The 21,114-nt window shown below is 35.9% G+C and overlaps 1 protein-coding gene across 1 annotated transcript; it reads left to right on the top strand.

The window, feature by feature from the left end:
• The first annotated feature begins 110 nt into the window (after nucleotides 1–110).
• Nucleotides 111–18,912, top strand: LOC131939528 (polycomb protein EED). The gene is made up of 12 exons (XM_059297884.1): nucleotides 111–359; nucleotides 4,588–4,731; nucleotides 6,117–6,209; nucleotides 7,760–7,825; nucleotides 8,782–8,907; nucleotides 9,008–9,089; nucleotides 9,849–9,940; nucleotides 12,811–12,944; nucleotides 13,809–13,914; nucleotides 15,192–15,416; nucleotides 17,544–17,617; nucleotides 18,734–18,912. The coding sequence occupies exons 1-12, from the start codon at nucleotides 348–350 to the stop codon at nucleotides 18,858–18,860; spliced, it is 1,281 nt and encodes a 426-aa protein (XP_059153867.1). The 5' UTR covers nucleotides 111–347; the 3' UTR covers nucleotides 18,861–18,912.
• The last annotated feature ends 2,202 nt before the right edge of the window (nucleotides 18,913–21,114 follow it).

Here is a 21,114-nt window from a genome sequence, read left to right as displayed (position 1 = left end):
ATTAGCAGTTAGATACGAGTATTATATTATTAGACACTCTATTTCAAGTAACGGAAAGCCAATTAAAAAAACACTGGCAGACGGCAATTTTTTTTTTATTTTTTTATTAAATATTTTGTTTTGTTTTGGTGCTTAGGCCTAGACGCAGGCCTTCATTTTTAAAAAGCTGCAGACTACAGACTTAAATCTTGAGAACTAGCCTAATCTCTAGATCTAACTCTAGATTCTAATTATAATTATACATCAAGCGTAGATTTATTTCTATCTAGAACATCGGCAAGAATAATTATATCTAGATTCTAGACTAGTAATAGTAGACTAGATCTAAATAGTAATAGTCACTAAAAATGGATAGTGAAGTAAGGCTTTTTAAAATTTTAATAGCCTAGTAACTGTTTAGATTTAGATTAGTCAGGGTTAGGACCAGGGGGGCCGGTAACGGGTAATCTATCGTTTTAGGCTTTAGGTATAGGTCATAGGATCTAGAAATTCTAGATCTGCGTAAAATCGCCCGCGGCTAGAATAATAATGTACGAAAAAGTTACGGTAAAATCACGATATAGCGTCGGTTATTATTCCGGAACTGTACAGCAGTAAAAAACAGTAAAACTATGGCGTAGTCGAGCCGTTCCGGAAACCACCGGAAATACTGTAAACCATAATTTATTTGCCGCCATATTATTTTTAATACTTAATGTTTAAAAATGTGCAAGGATTGATTTTAGTTGCATTTAAAATACTGTTTTGCTAATTATTTTGTATTTCTAATTATTTTAAGTGTATGTGCTAATTATTGCTGCTACTAAACATTATTCTAGATATTCTGACTACTTTTAACTTTAGTTAATCTAATCGTCTTATTTACTAAAAGAACTAGAACTGGTTGTCGCAAATCTTCTGCAGGTTTTTTCTGTTTCTTAAAAAAAAAAACATTAATTACTACACTCGACTTTATTAATAATATTTAGATTTACTAATTATTGCGTTTTTTTTTGTCAGTTAAACATTAAATTACAATACAATAATTTAATGCACCTGACTCTATTTTTATTTCAGCGGTCAAATAAACGATGGTTTACAGTAACGAATGTTACCGAAACTCAACGAACATTACCCAATAATTTCCGACGCTATATCGTGATTTTACCAAAGTTACCTCATTGTCAAGGCTTTAATAGAAGTAGGCCTATTGAAATTCAAACTATATTCAATGTGATATATTGGTAAACGGAAAAAAAGTCACAGGAAAAAAAAACACAGAAAAAAGTCACAGTTTTTGCTAGGAAAAAAAGTCACAGAAAAAAAGTCACAGTGGAGAAATTTTATCGGAAAAAAAGTCACAGAAATAAAGTCACAAAAAAAAAGTCACAAAAATCTTTTTAGAAATCTTTTTATTAATTTGTTAAGAATTGTAAATTTTGTATGTTTATTGTTATGGGTTGTATTTTTTGATAGCATAAATTATTTATAGACGTTAAAAGCATTATGATTTATAACAATTGTAAGTAAAAATACTCTAAGATAATTATAATAATTAACATAACAATTTCAACTTTTGTTACGTATTTAGTTAAATACACGGTAGAAAAGTTAATTATAAAAGAAATTTAGGCACATTTTGCTGTAGGCTATTATCTGGTCGGCCTCTCCTCAGTAGGCATTGTCCGAACATATTTGTGTTGTTGACGTTATGCGTCAATGACAGCCTTTGAACCTTGTCGGCTTTCTGTTTTGATCCTAAGTTTTGTTATGTAATGAGCGTGATAAATGTGGGCAGTAAAGGTGGTTGAACTAAACATAACTATTGTTGCCATGAGTTGAGGGCAGCAAGTCCGACGAACTTACCATTTCACGGTAATTTAATATTGGTATTTTTTTTAAAAAACGCGATGAAAAAACATGGACTTTGGGGCATTCTATTAAATGCTACTAATCTTAAGTTTAAAATAATTACAATCTACATACTTCATAATAAATATTTTTAGATGAATTATAAAAATTCCTATGCGTATACAGCCTACACACATTACATTACATTTAATTAATCCTAAGTTAATTTGCACTCTCTAATTATTTAATACATAAGTATTAACAAATATCATGCAAATATATATTTGTGACTTTTTTTCCTGTGACTTTTTTTCCTGTGACTTTTTTTCTGTGTTTTTTTTTCCTGTGTTTTTTTTTCCTGTGACTTTTTTTCCTACAATCGATATATTTGTGTCAAATATTATTAAATAAATAATAAACCTAGGCCCTAACATGTTCTTTAAGATGTTTAATAGTACAAATAGGCCTACATATTACTACATAATAAAAGATAATACTTACCTACTCCTATCCATCATACAGGAAATGATCTAATTATTTTTTTAAATCAGCAAACTAATTCATTAATTAAATTATAAAAATATCTAGGCCTAATTATAATGAAGGGAGGCTGTTTTGGTTAAGGCACGACACACAACACTGATATGCGTGCATGTGGCCTGACCGACTGAAAGAAGATTGTTTATATTATTGTTTTGAGTTTATATTTAACTCAATGCAACGAGCCCATCGGTTGGTTGAGGCCACGCCGGACAGACGATCTGTCCGGGATTCAAAAGGTCGATTCTAAATATCATCCTTTTATTATAATAACCAAAACATTAGGAAAACACGATTTATTTATTTGTATTGTAGTTTTGTTTTAACAAATGAATAAAAACAGCAAAGAGACTGACTGAAATGCTTTGTTTGTTGGTTACAAAAATAGAAATGGACAATTTGTACAAATAAGTGTTCCAATTTCAACCAAACTGAATAAAAGTATTAAAAGGCATAATAATGCTCCCAAGGGGGGGGGGGGGGGGTGGAATTTGGTGAGGATGAGGGATGGCGCCCCATAGATTGCACGGCTCGAAGTGCCCCGGGCTCCCCTGAGAGCACTATGGCACCTGAGTTCATTTTTTAAAAAAGGCTATACACTAAAAACAAGATGGGCAACAATAATCATTGACCATATACAACCAGGCGCATCTCCCAACGCCCCTATATGGTTCGATTTGACGCCCTGGGCTTTCCTCTGATCGCAATGATGCCTGCGTTTGTTCTAAACAATGCGATAGATAATGGATGTGACGTTACAGTCGCTCACTAAATTGAATCAGGCATCTCCGCCGGTGCCCTGGTAGGGTGCAATTTTTGCTGCGAACAAAAATTTCAGTTCCCGCCCCAAAGGCTCAAATGGCTCATGGCCCTGTAATAAATTTTTTTTAATAATCAGATAAATTAACCAAGGTTAGATTATTAACTGTGTTGTTTCCTTTTGTCCATCAAAAAACTCCAAACAATTTCCAAAGTCTACAGTTCTTGAAATAATGAGCATGTTTTCGGAAAAAATTTAGTTTTCGGAGGGCAGCTCAAATCTAAAAAAAAAAGTCACACTTCTAAAAATAAATAACTTTGTAACACGAGGAAAGTAACACTGATGTTTATAACATGTCAAATAATTTTTTTTACGTGTTAAAGAAAAAACCTGTTGATTTGTGTCACTTTTGCGAATGACGCAATCTATCTGCATCATTGTTTCAGGATGCTATTTGCGCTCTGGGTTATCCTGTGAGCACTATGGCGCTTATGTTAGTTTTAAGTAGCCATGGGATTGGTAAAGCATTTCATCAGACTTTGTTCTATCCCTGCGACAACATAAGTACGCTTGTGAAGATATAAAGATAAAACCTTGCACATGGTTGCTGAAGTGAGGGATAAGTACGCTTGTGAAGATATAAAGATAAAACCTTGCACATGGTTGCTGAAGTGAGGGATAAGTACGCTTGTGAAGATATAAAGATAAAACCTTGCACATGGTTGCTGAAGTGAGGGATAAGTACGCTTGTGAAGATATAAAGATAAAACCTTGCACATGGTTGCTGAAGTGAGGGATAAGTACGCTTGTGAAGATATAAAGATAAAACCTTGCACATGGTTGCTGAAGTGAGGGATAAGTACGCTTGTGAAGATATAAAGATAAAACCTTGCACATGGTTGCTGAAGTGAGGGATAAGTACGCTTGTGAAGATATAAAGATAAAACCTTGCACATGGTTGCTGAAGTGAGGGATAAGTACGCTTGTGAAGATATAAAGATAAAACCTTGCACATGGTTGCTGAAGTGAGGGATAAGTACGCTTGTGAAGATATAAAGATAAAACCTTGCACATGGTTGCTGAAGTGAGGGATAAGTACGCTTGTGAAGATATAAAGATAAAACCTTGCACATGGTTGCTGAAGGATGCTGGCAATAGAAATTTACATATATTTCATATATTTTATAGGCCTATATGAAAAACTTTTTGGACAAACTGGCCCATTTATCTTAAAAGTGGCTTAATATAAGTATATTAATTTTTAAATTCGCCCTGGAAACTAATGAAATGCTTTGCTTTTGTTCTCTTATTTTTGTTGATTAACCTTATTAAGTCTTATCTTGTATCAAACAGTTTGTTACTTGAGGGTTAGCTAGTGTCATCAACCACACTAATGTCAATAGATTTATTGCTTTTTTAAAATCAATTAATAAGCTGATATTGTTTTAAATTAACAGGATGAGAATTCAAGTACAGCAAGCACCAAAGAAGAAGAATCCTCTAGAAGTGATACACCTACTCTTCGTTGTCGGGCCATAAATAGGAATAAGAGACAAACCAAAAAATGCAAACTGCAGTTCAAATGCACAAATTATTTAAAGGTTATTATGACAGACAGAACAGGGCATTACCCCCTGTAAATTACCCCCCCCCCCCCCGGACATAGCTTAAGGTACAGTTAGGTTTAGAGCTAGGGTTAGGGCTAGATTTAGGTTTAGGGTTAGTTATGGTCAGGGTTAGGGCTAGGATTACTGTATGGTCACGGTTAGGCTTGAACCAATGTCTAGAGTTGGTTTTGTGTTTTAGGTTTTTGTATTTTTCTTAAGGTTAGGATTAAGGTTATATAAAGATATATAGTTTGAGTTAGGATTCTAACTTGATGGATGGGGGGTGAGGGTATATGCTCCGGGGAAGGGGGGGGGGGAATGTCCTGTAGCCATGACAGACGTGTGACGTTCCTTGTTAGGTCTTGTGCTACCCCCTCTCGCAGCATCCAATAGAGGCATGTAACCACCTGTCTGTGGGTATTCATACGCGGCTTAGAAATTATGCCTCTAAGCTGTAGACACCCCATTTGGCACTGACGACATATCCAACTCGTATAAAGAAACACACTCTGACTACAGTTAAGATTACAACCTTTTATTTCTTCACTGTTTAATCACTGTTCCAAGAATAACATGAAAGTCACAGGTACACACTCTGTACTACTACGTACTTCATGTTCTACCGACACTGTTCTCTCCGTTCACAAAAGAAAACACATTGCAAATGCAAATTAACACAAACACAAAAAAAACACAAACACGCAGACACAAAAAGAAAAAACAAATCAAAAAGAAAAAACAAATACAAACACAAAAAAAACCCCACAAATGCTATCGCAACACAAACACAACACAATTGAAACTCAACTGCAAACACATAAAAAAAAAAAAACATAAATAGCAATATTTAGCGCGAGTTGAATTTCTTTTTAAATTACCTCCCCTGGCAAAATTATAAAACATTTAAATTAATTAGTTTTTTCAATCCTACTATTTTAAAAATGTATCAAATTTTTTAGTCTTATAAGCGAAAATATTATTTGACACTGATTTGTTTAATATGTTTTAGCAATGTACGTGTATTTAATATTTTCTTCACGTTCTTTTGTTGATGTATGCAAAAGAGTAAAAACTTTCATTAAAAAATTTAAAATATTATATAAATGAACAAAACTCCTGTACTTTTAACTAGATAATGAGATGCATGTAAAATCACAGCATGTGGTGTTTACTTTTTATGGTTCCCAAATCTATAGCGACAGAAGGAAAGACTGACACACTACCTTGCCGCTTATATGATATATATATAGATAGAAAGATAGATACAGATCAACAGATGATAGATAGACAGACACATATTATTATATATAGATTAGTCATAGATAAGTTTGAAATAAAATTATTGGCTGAATTTTTTTTTTAAACTCAAAATTTAACAGGAAGATCATGGACAACCTTTATTTGGAATTCAAATAAATTTAGTCATGAAAGAGACAGATCCCATTTTATTTGCCACAGTTGGACACAACAGAGTAAGTTGGTAGCCAATGTTTTTACAAGCTTTTATAGCAGGGGTCTCCAAACTTTTCAGTCCGAGGGCCGCATTGACTATCAAATTTCAGTTCGGGGGCCAGTTTCTATCAGGCATGTCTTTGATTTTTCTCGGCAAAGTTCCACAGCCGTCACCAACTAACGTCTTTTCCGTGGACAAAAACATCTCCGCGGGCCGGATGAGAGGACATCACGGGCCGTAGTTTGGAGACCCCTGTTTTATAGTGTAAGTTTCTAACCTACTTCCCATTTTACAAGCTTTTATAACCTACATCCCATTTTACAAGCTTTTATAACCTACTTCCCATTTTACAAGCTTTTATAACCTACTTCCCATTTTACAAGCTTTTATAACCTACTTCCCATTTACAAGCTTTTATAACCTACTTCCCATTTTACAAGCTTTTATAACCTACTTCCCATTTTACAAGCTTTTATAACCTACTTCCCATTTACAAGCTTTTATAACCTACATCCCATTTTACAAGCTTTTATAAGCTACATCCCATTTTACAAGCTTTTATAGCCTACTTACAATTTTACAAGCTTTTATAGTGTAAGTTTCTAACCTACATTTTACAAGCTTTTATAAGCTACATCCCATTTTACAAGCTTTTATGAGCTACTTCCCATTTTACAAGCTTTTATAAGCAACATCCCATTTTACAAGCTTTTATAACCTACTTCCCATTTTATAAGCTACATCCCATTTTACAAGCTTTTGTAACCTACTTCCCATTTTACAAGCTTTTATAACCTACATCCCATTTTACAAGCTTTTATAACCTACTTCCCATTTTACAAGCTTTTATAACCTACTTCCCATTTTACAAGCTTTTATAACCTACTTCCCATTTTACAAGCTTTTATAACCTACATCCCATTTTACAAGCTTTTATAAGCTACATCCCATTTTATAAGCTTTTATAACATACTTCCCATTTTACAAGCTTTTATAAGCTACTTCCCATTTTACAAGCTTTTATAACCTACTTCCCATTTTACAAGCTTTTATAGTATAAGTTTCTAACCTACATTTTACAAGCTTTTATAACCTACATCCCATTTTACAAGCAATCACCGGGTCGCCAGTGGCTGCGTCTGTTATAGTTCAATTTACAGCTGAATATAGTAGTACCCTTTTCCTGCTATATAGGACACCGATTAACGGTTACCAAGTGCTACAACAGTGTTCTGGAACTCTGGGCGCTAAACCGTGACAAAAATGGCGTGCTCCCGGAGCCGCCATATAGAGCGAAAAATCGCACTCCCGGGGCCCATAAAATCTTAAAAATCAACTCCCTAAGTTTATGCAGATCGGATAAATGGTGTCAAACCGCAATCAACTTTTATTTTTTATTGTTTTTATATACTGTTTATAGAGAAGAATCAAGTTGTGATCGGATGCAAGGCATAAAATACAAACTGACAAACCATATATCGATTGAGAAGTTTTTATCTTTTTAGTTTGATGTGTGTACAAGATAACTATCTGTGAGTGTACAAGAGAAATGTGTCTCTATTTCTCCAGGTTACAATCTATGAGTGTCATGATGGTGGCAGGATCAAGCTGCTTCAATCTTATGCTGACCCTTGTGTATCCTTGTGCTGAGCCTAAGGTTTATAGCCTCGTATTCACTGCAACTGAGCCTAAGGTTGATAGCCTCGGATTCATTGCAGCTGAGCCTAAGGTTTATAGCCTCGGATTCATTGCAGCTGAGCCTAAGGTTTATAGCCTCGTATTCACTGCAGCTGAGCCTAAGGTTGATAGCCTCGTATTCATTGCAGCTGAGCTTAAGGTTTATAGCCTCGTATTCATTGCAGCTGAGCTTAAGGTTTATAGCCTCGTATTCATTGCAGCTGAGCCTAAGGTTTATATCTAGTGCATATTATAGATACAATTGAGTTTCAGATTGATATGAAGTTAGAGTAAAAAATTACTGATGTATAGTTAGAGTAAACCTACAGGTACAAAGTTAGAGTAAACCTACCAATACAAAGAGTAAACCTACTGAGATGTAGTTAGAGTAAACCTACTGAGATGAAGTTAGAGTAAACCTACTGAGATGTAGTTAGAGTAAACCTACTGAGATGAAGTTAGTGTAAACCTACTGAGATGTAGTTAGAGTAAAGCTACTGAGATGAAGTTAGAGTAAACCTACTGAGATGAAGTTAGAGTAAACCTACTGAGATGAAGTTAGAGTAAACCTACTAAGATGTAGTTAGAGTAAACCTACTGAGATGAAGTTAGAGTAAACCTACTGAGATGAAGTTAGAGTAAACCTACTGAGATGAAGTTAGAGTAAAGCTACTGAGATGAAGTTAGAGTAAACCTACTGAGATGAAGTTAGAGTAAACCTACTGAGATGAAGTTAGAGTAAACCTACTGAGATGAAGTTAGAGTAAACCTACTGAGATGAATTTGCAGTAAAGCCACCCATATCAAGTTAGTGTAAAGCTACTGAGATGAAGTTAGAGTAAACCTACTGAGATGAAGTTAGAGTAAACCTACTGAGATGTAGTTAGAGTAAAGCTATTCCTTAACTGGATGAGACAGAAGAAAATTTCTATTGCTGCGCCTGGTCCTTTGATGATGCTTCTGGTCAACCAATCTTAGCTGTAGCTGGTGTTCGTGGGATCATCCGCATCATTAGTCCAACTATGGGGCAGTGCATTAAGGTCAGTTGTAATATTCTTGCCTGTAGCTGTGTATGATTTAGTTAGCGTTTGTCTAAGCTTAGCATTTGTATGTTTTCTGACATTTTCCTTCTGGTTTCAGCAATTTGTTGGCCATGGAAATGCAGTCAATGAGCTGAAATTTAAGCCAAAAGATAATAATTTATTATTATCTGTTAGCAAAGGTAAATGTTGCCTCATGTTTTTCCCCTCAGCTTGTGTCTGCTTATCTAGACAATTGTCTGTTTACCTGTAGTAGTTTGGCCACCTGGCCTGTAGTAGTTTGGCTATCTGAGCTCTTGTCTGGCTACCTTAAATGTTTTTGGATAATTCCTGGCTTGCTATGGACTATGGAAATTTTTGAGAATTAGCCACTATGCTCAGATCAAACACAATATTTCAGAAGTAAATGTTCATTTTGACATTTGAAACTAAATAGTAGATTTAAATTATGCGTAAAAAAATGTACGGAGGAAAACACCATAAAATCATAAATAACTCGCTTATTTTTTATTTATTAATCTCTATCTAGATCTAGTAATACTTGCAGTATTACAAGCTAGGTAGGCTTTAACTTCTTGTGCTTCGGCTTTTGGTGTTCATTTGGCTTAGTACATAGCAAGCCAGGAATTGTCCAAAATAGTTAAAAAGTTGTAAATGGACATTATTTAGATGTAGCTTAGAGACTATATATAACCTACTAAACACTTTACATATGCTTGTATCTACTCTACTGTGTGTAAATTAGTCTTATTTTAATTATTTATTTTTGGTGTGTTCCTCTTTTTGTCTCCAAATTTCTCTTTTTTGAGATGAGTGTTACTTTTTTTGGTCGCCAGGGGTAGGCATATCTGGATATTGATTTAGATTATGATGGTAGTACTAGAGTAAGATGTTGGTTATGGTAAAGTAAGATTTTTAAGGTGTGGGTTGAACTTTTTCAGATCACGATCTCCGAGTGTGGAATGTGAAGACAGGAGTGTGTGCTGTGATCTTTGGTGGGGTTGATGGACACAGAGATGAAGTACTCAGTGCTGTAAGTTGTTTGCTGGTTAGCTCAGTGTAAGACAGAATGGTTGTAACTTATCATCTTAGTGCTGGATAGTCTTTTCTCTAGACTGGAAAATGTCTGTTGCTGGAGAGGGTCCTTTAGATAGAAACAAAGTCAGACCAACTGATGACACTTGTCAAAAGAAAGATTTGAATGGATGCCATATGGAGCACTATGTTACCAAAGATTTGAATGGATGCCATATGGAGCACTATGTTACCAAAGATTTGAATGGATGCCATATGGAGCACTATGTTACCAAAGATTTGAATGGATGCCATATGGAGCACTATGTTACCAAAGATTTAAATGGATGCCATATGGAGCACTATGTTACCAAAGATTTAAATAGATGCCATATGGAGCACTATGTTACCAAAGATTTAAATGGATGCCATATGGAGCACTATGTTACCAAAGATTTGAATGGATGCCATATGGAGCACTATGTTACCAAAGATTTAAATGGATGCCATATGGAGCACTATGTTACCAAAGATTTGAATGGATGCCATATGGAGCACTATGTTACCAAAGATTTAAATAGATGCCATATGGAGCACTATGTTACCAAAGATTTAAATGGATGCCATATGGAGCACTATGTTACCAAAGATTTAAATAGATGCCATATGGAGCACTATGTTACCAAAGATTTAAATGGATGCCATATGGAGCACTATGTTACCAAAGATTTGAATGGATGCCATATGGAGCACTATGTTACCAAAGATTTAAATGGATGCCATATGGAGCACTATGTTACCAAAGATTTAAATAGATGCCATATGGAGCACTATGTTACCAAAGATTTAAATGGATGCCATATGGAGCACTATGTTACCAAAGATTTGAATGGATGCCATATGGAGCACTATGTTACCAAAGATTTAAATGGATGCCATATGGAGCACTATGTTACCAAAGATTTGAATGGATGCCATATGGAGCACTATGTTACCAAAGATTTAAATAGATGCCATATGGAGCACTATGTTACCAAAGATTTAAATGGATGCCATATGGAGCACTATGTTACCAAAGATTTGAATGGATGCCATATGGAGCACTATGTTACCAAAGATTTAAATGGATGCCATATGGAGCACTATGTTACCAAAGATTTGAATGGATGCCATATGGAGCACTATGTTACCAAAGATTTGAATGGATGCCATATGGAGCACTATGTTACCAAAGATTTGAATGGATGCCATATGGAGCACTATGTTACCAAAGATTTGAATGGATGCCATATGGAGCAATATGTTACCAAAGATTTAAATGGATGCCATATGGAGCACTATGTTACCAAAGATTTGAATGGATGCCATATGGAGCACTATGTTACCAAAGATTTGAATGGATGCCATATGGAGCACTATGTTACCAAATACATCCACCATGAGGATGGTCAAGCTTTTGTGCTTGTGAAACAGCTAATGGAGGTACCCAGGGTTTTGAATAACTGGGACACCAAGCCAGCCAAAATGATGTCTGTTTATCTCAACAAGTAGTGTGCACACAATGACAGAGCTGGTATTTATCTCCTCAACAAGTAATGTGTACACAATGACAGAGCTGGTATTAATCTCCTCAACAAGTAATGTGTACACAATGACAGAGCAGGTATTTATCTCCTCAACAAGTAGTGTGCACACAATGACAGAGCTGGTATTTATCTCCTCAACAAGTAATGTGTACACAATGACAGAGCTGGTATTAATCTCATCAAGTAATGTGTACACAATGACAGAGCAGCTATTAATCTACTCAACAAGTAATGTGTACACAATGACAGAGCAGGTATTAATCTCCTCAACAAGTAATGTGTACACAATGACAGAGCAGGTATTAATCTCCTCAACAAGTAATGTGTACACAATGACAGAGCAGGTATTAATCTCCTCAACAAGTAATGTGTACACAATGACAGAGCAGGTATTAATCTACTCAACAAGTAGTGTGTACACAATGACAGAGCAGGTATTAATCTCATCAACAAGTAGTGTGTACACAATGACAGAGCAGGTATTAATCTCCTCAACAAGTAGTGTGTACACAATGACAGAGCAGGTATTAATCTCCTCAACAAGTAATGTGTACACAATGACAGAGCAGGTATTAATCTCATCAACAAGTAGTGTGTACACAATGACAGAGCTGGTATTAATCTCCTCAACAAGTAATGTGTACACAATGACAGAGCTGCTGTTTATCTCCTCAACAAGTAATGTGTACACAATAACAGAGCTGCTGTTTATCTCCTCAACAAGTAATGTGTACACAATGACAGAGCAGGTATTAATCTACTCAACAAGTAATGTGTACACAATGACAGAGCTGGTATTTATCTCCTCAACAAGTAATGTGTACACAATAACAGAGCTGCTGTTTATCTCCTCAACAAGTAATTTGTACACAATGACAGAGCAGGTATTAATCTACTCAACAAGTAATGTGTACACAATGACAGAGCTGGTATTTATCTCCTCAACAAGTAATGTGTACACAATAACAGAGCTGCTGTTTATCTCCTCAACAAGTAATGTGTACACAATGACAGCAGGTATTAATCTACTCAACAAGTAATGTGTACACAATGACAGAGCTGGTATTTATCTCCTCAACAAGTAATGTGTACACAATAACAGAGCTGCTGTTTATCTCCTCAACAAGTAATGTGTACACAATGACAGAGCAGGTATTAATCTACTCAACAAGTAATGTGTACACAATGACAGAGCTGGTATTTATCTCCTCAACAAGTAATGTGTACACAATAACAGAGCTGCTGTTTATCTCCTCAACAAGTAATGTGTACACAATGACGTAGCAGGTATTTTTCTCCTCAGGATTTTAACCTGAGTGGCACCAAGATTGTGTCTTGTGGCATGGACCATTCCCTGAAAGTCTGGAATCTCCAGAAAGCCGACATCAAGAAAGCTTTGCTGGACTCACACAGCTACAGTCCAGCTAAGAATGATGAGTAGGTCTTCCATCTTTTATTATGTCATGAGAATTTGACTTCTTTTAAATCATTTTTTTATATTTTTGACTTGGTAAAATAGTGTCTATGTTCCTCTTTTTGGCTTCAAATTCCTCTTTTTAGGCATGACTGTTTTTACTTTAGGTAGGCATGTCTGGCAGGTCTTCCTTCTTCTATTCTGTCATTAGTAGAAGTCAAAATAAAACAAAAAACCTTTCCAGGAACCCAGTCAGGCCCTCAATGTGCAGCTAGAAAATTATAGATTTCTGCAGTTTTTCTACTTCTAGCAGATGCTTAGATTTGTGCAGCTAGAAAATTATAGATTTCTGCAGTTTTTCTACTTCTAGCAGATGCTTAGATTTGTGCAGCTAGAAAATTATAGATTTCTGCAGTTTTTCTACTTCTAGCAGATGCTTAGATTTGTGCAGCTAGAAAATTATAGATTTCTGCAGTTTTTCTACTTCTAGCAGATGCTTAGATTTGTGCAGCTAGAAAATTATAGATTTCTGCAGTTTTTCTACTTCTAGCAGATGCTTAGATTTGTGCAGCTAGAAAATTATAGATTTCTGCAGTTTTTCTACTTCTAGCAGATGCTTAGATTTGTGCAGCTAGAAAATTATAGATTTCTGCAGTTTTTCTACTTCTAGCAGATGCTTAGATTTGTGCAGCTAGAAAATTATAGATTTCTGCAGTTTTTCTACTTCTAGCAGATGCTTAGATTTGTGCAGCTAGAAAATTATAGATTTCTGCAGTTTTTCTACTTCTAGCAGATGCTTAGATTTGTGCAGCTAGAAAATTATAGATTTCTGCAGTTTTTCTACTTCTAGCAGATGCTTAGATTTTATGAACTGTTTTTTTTTTCAGCCCTTTTCCCACAGAGTATTGCCATTTTCCTGACTTTTCAACCAGAGACATCCACAGGAATTATGTGGATTGTGTGCGGTGGTTGGGGAATCTGGTCTTGTCAAAGGTAAGACTAATGAAATCACTAACTGGGATAATTTTCTGCATAATTTTCATTTATAAAATAAGGGATGAATACCAAATAAACACTCTCTTAGGGATTTGTAATAGTAAATTAGACAAGATAAAAAATGTGTTAAACTAAGAAGGAAATTATCAATGCACTAACTTAAAACTAAAAGTTAACCTGAAGTTTTAAATTCTATTCCTTAGGTTTAGGTTTTCAATCAAGTTTATTTGTATTTAAAAGAATGTTTCAGAATATGTTATGTAAAGCATCTGCAAAAGGGCAGTTAAGTGTGGGAAGAGCATTCAATTACACTGAATTTCTAAGTATAAGTAATATATTGAAACAATTCAAGGAATTTCTGAAAATGAGTGTAAACATTCAAAGGCAATTCTAAAATGTGATACCCAACTTGATTGTAAACATAGCAGGAGTATAGCTAGAGTTGAACAGTTTGTGTTGACAGGAGTATAGCTAGAGTAGAACAGTTTGTGTTGACAGGAGTATAGCTAGAGTTGAACAGTTTGTGTTGACAGGAGTATAGCTAGAGTTGAACAGTTTGTGTTGACAGGAGTATAGCTAGAGCTGAACAATTTGTGTTGACAGGAGTATAGCTAGAGCTGAACAGTTTGTGTTGACAGGAGTATAGCTAGAGTTGAACAGTTTGTGTTGACAGGAGTATAGCTAGAGCTGAACAATTTGTGTTGACAGGAGTATAGCTAGAGCTGAACAGTTTGTGTTGACAGGAGTATAGCTAGTTGAACAGTTTGTGTTGACAGGAGTATAGCTAGAGTTGAACAGTTTGTGTTGACAGGAGTATAGCTAGAGTTGAACAATTTGTGTTGACAGGAATATAGCTAGTTGAACAGTTTGTGTTGACAGGAGTATAGCTAGAGTTGAACAGTTTGTGTTGACAGGAGTATAGCTAGTTGAACAGTTTGTGTTGACAGGAGTATAGCTAGTTGAACAGTTTGTGTTGACAGGAGTATAGCTAGAGTTGAACAGTTTGTGTTGACAGGAGTATAGCTAGAGTTGAACAGTTTGTGTTGACAGGAGTATAGCTAGAGTAGAACAGTTTGTGTTGACAGGAGTATAGCTAGAGTTGAACAGTTTGTGTTGACAGGAGTATAGCTAGAGTAGAACAGTTTGTGTTGACAGGAGTATAGCTAGAGTTGAACAGTTTGTGTTGACAGGCATATAGCTAGTTGAACAGTTTGTGTTGACAGGCATATAGCTAGTTGAACAGTTTGTGTTGACCAGTGATCTTCTGGTTTCAGTCTTGTGAAAACTGCATTGTGTGTTGGCGGCCAGGAAGCCACCATGACCCACTCAAGGTCAAATGTGATGAGCCAGCCAAGGTGAGATGTGAGGAGCCAGCAAAGATGAAATGTGATGAGCCAGGCAAGGGGAAATCTGATGACAATGTGTGGGTGCTCCACAGGTTTGAGTACAAGGAGTGTGAAATCTGGTACATGAGGTTTTCACTGGACTACAACCAACAGGTTGGTAGGGGGGGGGGATGTTCTAGCTATGCAGCCTCTAAGATGGTATTTGCAAAAAATAAATCTAGACAGGGTGGAGAGTTACAAATGTACACACTATATTATTAGGCTTAAGGGCATGGGCGGGTGGTTTTTTTTGTTGTCAAAAATCCACAAAATCATCGATTTCCCACTTTTACTTGATCTATACAGAATAACCATTGTTGAATCTAAAAATGACATGGTTATGACCCTAAAAGCATTATTTATCAATGAAAAACTGGGTTCAAAGTAGTGTGTATAGCGTCATTGGTTTACTTTTTTGGTAAAAATGGCCATTTTTGGACCTAGAAAAGTGATATTAGGCTTCGCGTAAGTCTAATGTGTTTCATATCAATGGAAAGGATGTGATCTCCTTTCTTTATTTGTTCTAAAATTAAAGGACCAATCAAAATACCTATTTTAATATGATTATTTTTCTACGTCATAAAGTTGTTTATTTTACTCAGTCGGGTTTTTTCGGTATGCAAATTTTTTACCTCAATTTTTTCATTGGCCTTCAGCGGCGGAAGCTAGTTAGCGCTTGGTTGTTTCGCTTCAGTAGTAAACATTCCCTTAGTTTCAGTGCGTTGCAATGTTTGATTTGGTTTAATTTTGTTTCTCTAAGCGTCTGTGAAATACTTACATTATTTTAACATATAATTATTTCAATTAAATATACTATTAACCATTTAGGTTAATTTGTGTGAATTATCAAAAGCAGTGAGAGGATTAAATTTGTTTCTTTTTCGATTATGGTTAGAACCAAACACTCACTAAAAATAGAAACACATCTAAGTAAAGTCTAAAACAAGGCATGTCTGAATGCAACTGATTGCAGCTACCTTACTCAGTCTAGAACTATTCAGACAAGCACTTATGCAGATGCAATAAGCACATTTACTAATAAGAAACTGGTAATGTAAGACTCAGTTTTTACAGACAGAAGAAAGCAATGCTACATCTAGTACTGGTAGTGCTAATTGTAAACCACAGCCATGCAGATTTATTGATGACGGTGATTTGCTTCTTGGTTTTATCAATAAATTTCCTTGCCCAGAGTGTAACTGTGATATAGTGGCTACTATTGATGAAAAAAAGTGTAAAGGGTTTGCTTAAAGCATGGTGTGGCAGTTGTAAATATGTTGTAAACAGTAAGTATACAACTGCAAAAGAAACCAGAACAAGGACATTCACAATAAACAATGACATCATTGGCTTTAGACATGGGACCATACAAAATATGCTGCTGTTTCTGCAATAGCAGAATCCAATTTTGGGCCCATGCAAGTTATGGCAATACTGTCAAAAGAAGGAAACCTTAGTCAAAGACTAAGTGAAGGACGCCAAAGAAGACGTCTTGACAACAGCCTGACTACAGCTTACGGTAAAAGCAAAGAGCGCCAGAAAAAAAGGAAACTAGCAGCTAAACAAGCTCTGAAGGAATTGATTCAGCAGCACCATACTTCTGGCTTATGAATGTGGCCAATTTTTAATTATTTTAATGAAAGTTAATTTTCATTTTGTCCAACTTTATGTTGGTTTTTTGCATTTTTCTAAGTTTGATGTTTTTTTGTACCATTGTTGAAATAACTTTGTTAATAATTATCAGAACTCAACTAAATTTGCTCCAGTTACGCTGTAGGCTATATATATTCAAATAAAACTGATAGAACACTTTTTGAAAAAAAAAATTATTTTTTAATTGTTGAAATAGTGAAAAAATTGGAAGAAATTAAAGTAAAAAAAAAAACTATCTTCATTTTTGAAAATGTAATTATCAGAATTCTTAAACACATGTGTCTCCAGACTATATTAAGTGTTCATGAGTTATTTCCATTTAAAAATTGTCAATTAAATCCAATATGGCCGCCATCACCATGGCAACGGAGTATTTAAAAAAAATTTGAAATATTTTTATATTTAACCCTTTGGGTTATAACTATTAGCCAAATATTATATCTTTAGACTCGGAAATACGGAAGTTGGTACTCGTCACCTGCCCATGCCCTTAACAACAGGGTATGCAAATCAGTTTATTTTTAATAGGTAAATTAGTGTTGGATGGTCACTAAGAAATTCCAACTCTCTCTCCACTGTGTATGACAGGTGATGGCACTGGGCAATCAAGTGGGTCACATCTTTGTCTGGGACCTGGAGGTTGATGACCCCACACAGACTAGGTACAATTTTTCATTGGCTTCAGCCTTGCTACCTTTTGACACCAAACTTTCTCACCACAAATGTAACTCAGCATTGCTACCTTTTGACACCAAACTTTCTCACCACAAATGTAACTCAGCCTTGCTACTTTTTGACAGATTCACCAAACTTTCTCACCACAAATGTAACTCAGCCTTGCTACCTTTTGGCACCAAACTTTCTTACCACAAATGTAACTCAGCCTTGCTACCTTTTGACACCAAACTTTCTCACCACAAATGTAACTCAGCCTTGCTACCTTTTGACACCAAACTTTCTCACCACAAATGTAACTCAGCCTTGCTACCTTTTGACACCAAACTTTCTCACCACAAATGTAACTCAGCCTTGCTACCTTTTGACACCAAACTTTCTCACCACAAATGTAACTCAGCCTTGCTACCTTTTGACACCAAACTTTCTCACCACAAATGTAACTCAGCCTTGCTACCTTTCGACACCAAACTTTCTCACCACAAATGTAACTCAGCCTTGCTACCTTTTGACACCAAACTTTCTCACCACAAATGTAACTTAGCATTGCTACCTTTTGACACCAAACTTTCTCACCACAAATGTAACTCAGCCTTGCTACTTTTTGACAGATTCACCAAACTTTCTCACCACAAATGTAACTCAGCCTTGCTACCTTTTGGCACCAAACTTTCTCACCACAAATGTAACTCAGCCTTGCTACCTTTTGACACCAAACTTTCTCACCACAAATGTAACTCAGCCTTGCTACCTTTCGACACCAAACTTTCTCACCACAAATGTAACTCAGCCTTGCTACCTTTCGACACCAAACTTTCTCACCACAAATGTAACTCAGCCTTGCTACCTTTTGACACCAAACTTTCTCACCACAAATGTAACTCAGCCTTGCTACTTTTTGACAGATTCACCAAACTTTCTCACCACAAATGTAACTCAGCCTTGCTACCTTTTGGCACCAAACTTTCTTACCACAAATGTAACTCAGCCTTGCTACCTTTTGACACCAAACTTTCTCACCACAAATGTAACTCAGCCTTGCTACCTTTTGACACCAAACTTTCTCACCACAAATGTAACTCAGCCTTGCTACCTTTTGACAGATTCACCAAACTGTCTCACCACAAATGTAACTCAGCCATCCGGCAAACAGCCCTGTCTAAAGATGGAAATATCATGCTGGCAGTCAGTGATGATGGGAGCATATGGAGATGGGATAGACTTAAATGAAATATTTGTTCTTCAACCACAGTTATAAATAAAACAATTGTTAAAAATTTGATTCTTTCAATTTTTATTATTTAGAGCAGGGGTCTCTAAACTGCGGCCCGCGATGTCCTCTCATCCGGCCCGCGGAGATCTTTTCGTCCACGGAAAAAAGTTTGTTGGTAATTGCTGAGGAACTTTGCCCAGAAAAATCACGACATGCCTGGAAGAAACTGGCCCCCGAACTGAAAATTGATAGCTGATGCGGCCCTCGGACTGAAAAGTTTGGAGACCCCTGATTTAGAGGTTTAGTTGGAATATTGCAAGTGGTTTTTTTTTTAAGGGAAAAAAAATACCAACATGGTGACTGATTAGCACAGTACAATGGAATGACTAATTCTTCTTCGCTCTTAATTTTTAGTGTTGGAAGGTTATGAGCCTTATCTGCCAGAGGGTCTGAATTTATCAACCATGAGCTTTTGCTGACTCGACCACGCCTCCATCACAATTAAGGATACGTGTCAACTGGTTATGCGCCATTGACTCCAATTTCAGCCTGCTTTTCTTTTTGGATTTGCTTTCATAGCCTTTGTCCAACCAAGAACAAACTACAAGGCAGCAGTAGTTTGATTTCGGAGTTGTCTCTCCTAGAAGAGCGGCTGTCCCCAGCTAACAAGCCTCATCTGCCAGAGACTTTTTCGGTTTAGCAACCATGAGCTTTACTGACTCAACCGCGCCGACCCGTCTAATTCAATGTACACAAAACTACTAAATGAGCCCTTGGTTGTTGTTTTTTTTCCTTAACCCTTTACAGGTTTATGCATCTGCGGTTGCCCTAGAATTTTTTTGTGTGGTACAGTCCGGTGTGCCCAAAGTACTCTATAAAACAATATTTTTATGCTTTGTAGCGGAAGTCTTGTTGGTAACTAGGTTTTGAAAATACCAGAGGAAGCGGGAAATTTTCATTGAGGTTATTCTTTCTATCACTAGTTGATTTTTTTTTCATATAATTTTAATATAATTAGTGAAATAAAATCTAATTAAATCAGGCTTTATTTTTTATGTAATTATTGATAAAGAAAGTAGCTTCAGTGACTAAAATAGTTTTTTTTTTTTTGCATTTGATTTTAAAATAAATTTTTCATGGAAATATTAGTAGTTTTTTGTTCACGCTTTTCTGGGATTAGTGTTATTTATTATTAGTAAACTATCCTCTTTAACTGCATACATAAACGTTTTGTGTATAACGAATTTTATTTTTTAATTTAAGAGATTATTTTGTTTTAATTTTTAAAAATGACCTTAGTTGAAAAATACCCAATCTTTTTGCCTGTCCTTAGAAGTAAATAGTTTTAAATGCCCCGGCTGGTAAAGGGTCAAAGAAACATCTCCAGCACAGTAGACTATCTTAGTGGGGACAGTTTAAACTATCTTAGTGGGTACCTCTGGCTGGACAGTTTAAACTATCTTAGTGGGTACCTCTGGCTGGACAGTTTAAACTTTTTTAGTGGGTACCTCTGGCTGGACAGTTTAAACTATTTTAGTGGGTACCTCTGGCTGGACAGTTTAAACTTTATTAGTGGGTACCTCTGGCTGGACAGTTTAAACTATTTTAGTGGGTACCTCTGGCTGGACAGTTTAAACTTTATTAGTGGGTACCTCTGGCTGGACAGTTTAAACTATCTTAGTGGGTACCTCTGGCTGGACAGTTTAAACTTTATTAGTGGGTACCTCTGGCTGGACAGTTTAAACTATTTTAGTGGGTACCTCTGGCTGGACAGTTTAAACTTTATTAGTGGGTACCTCTGGCTGGACAGTTTAAGTGCCCTTACAATGTTTGATCATGTTACTGACATGTACAAAAAGTAGAATATAAATGCTAATACTATGCCTCTGTTTGTGGCTGATGTATTAAAAAAAACATCTTTATTTTTCTCAACATATTTTAGGTTTTACTGTTGATATTTAATACCATCATTTCTGAAATTAAAAAATCATTAGTGGTGATTGGCAGTGCAGTGTACATATATAATTAATATGTATAGGCTTAACTTTTAGAGGTCTAAAATTGATGATAATAAGCAAGACTGTGGTAACTGGTCTTTCAACTGCATGCACTGATGTAAGAGACCACTTGAGACTGCTGGATATTTTATGTTGTACAGCCACTAGTTCCCAAAAGAATTCAATATGCCCCATTGTGTCATGGGTGGAGGCTGAGCATATCATGTGAACAGCTGGATCACAAGGTGATGACGTCACTCAGTGTCTGATCACA

This window comes from Physella acuta, unplaced genomic scaffold (genome assembly GCF_028476545.2).
Source record: "Physella acuta isolate Inbredline_101_S28 unplaced genomic scaffold, ASM2847654v3 ptg000283l, whole genome shotgun sequence".
Classification (NCBI taxonomy): Eukaryota; Metazoa; Mollusca; class Gastropoda; family Physidae; genus Physella; species Physella acuta.
The sequence above is the reverse complement of the archived record's forward strand: the minus strand, read 5'-3'. Positions and strand labels throughout refer to the sequence as shown.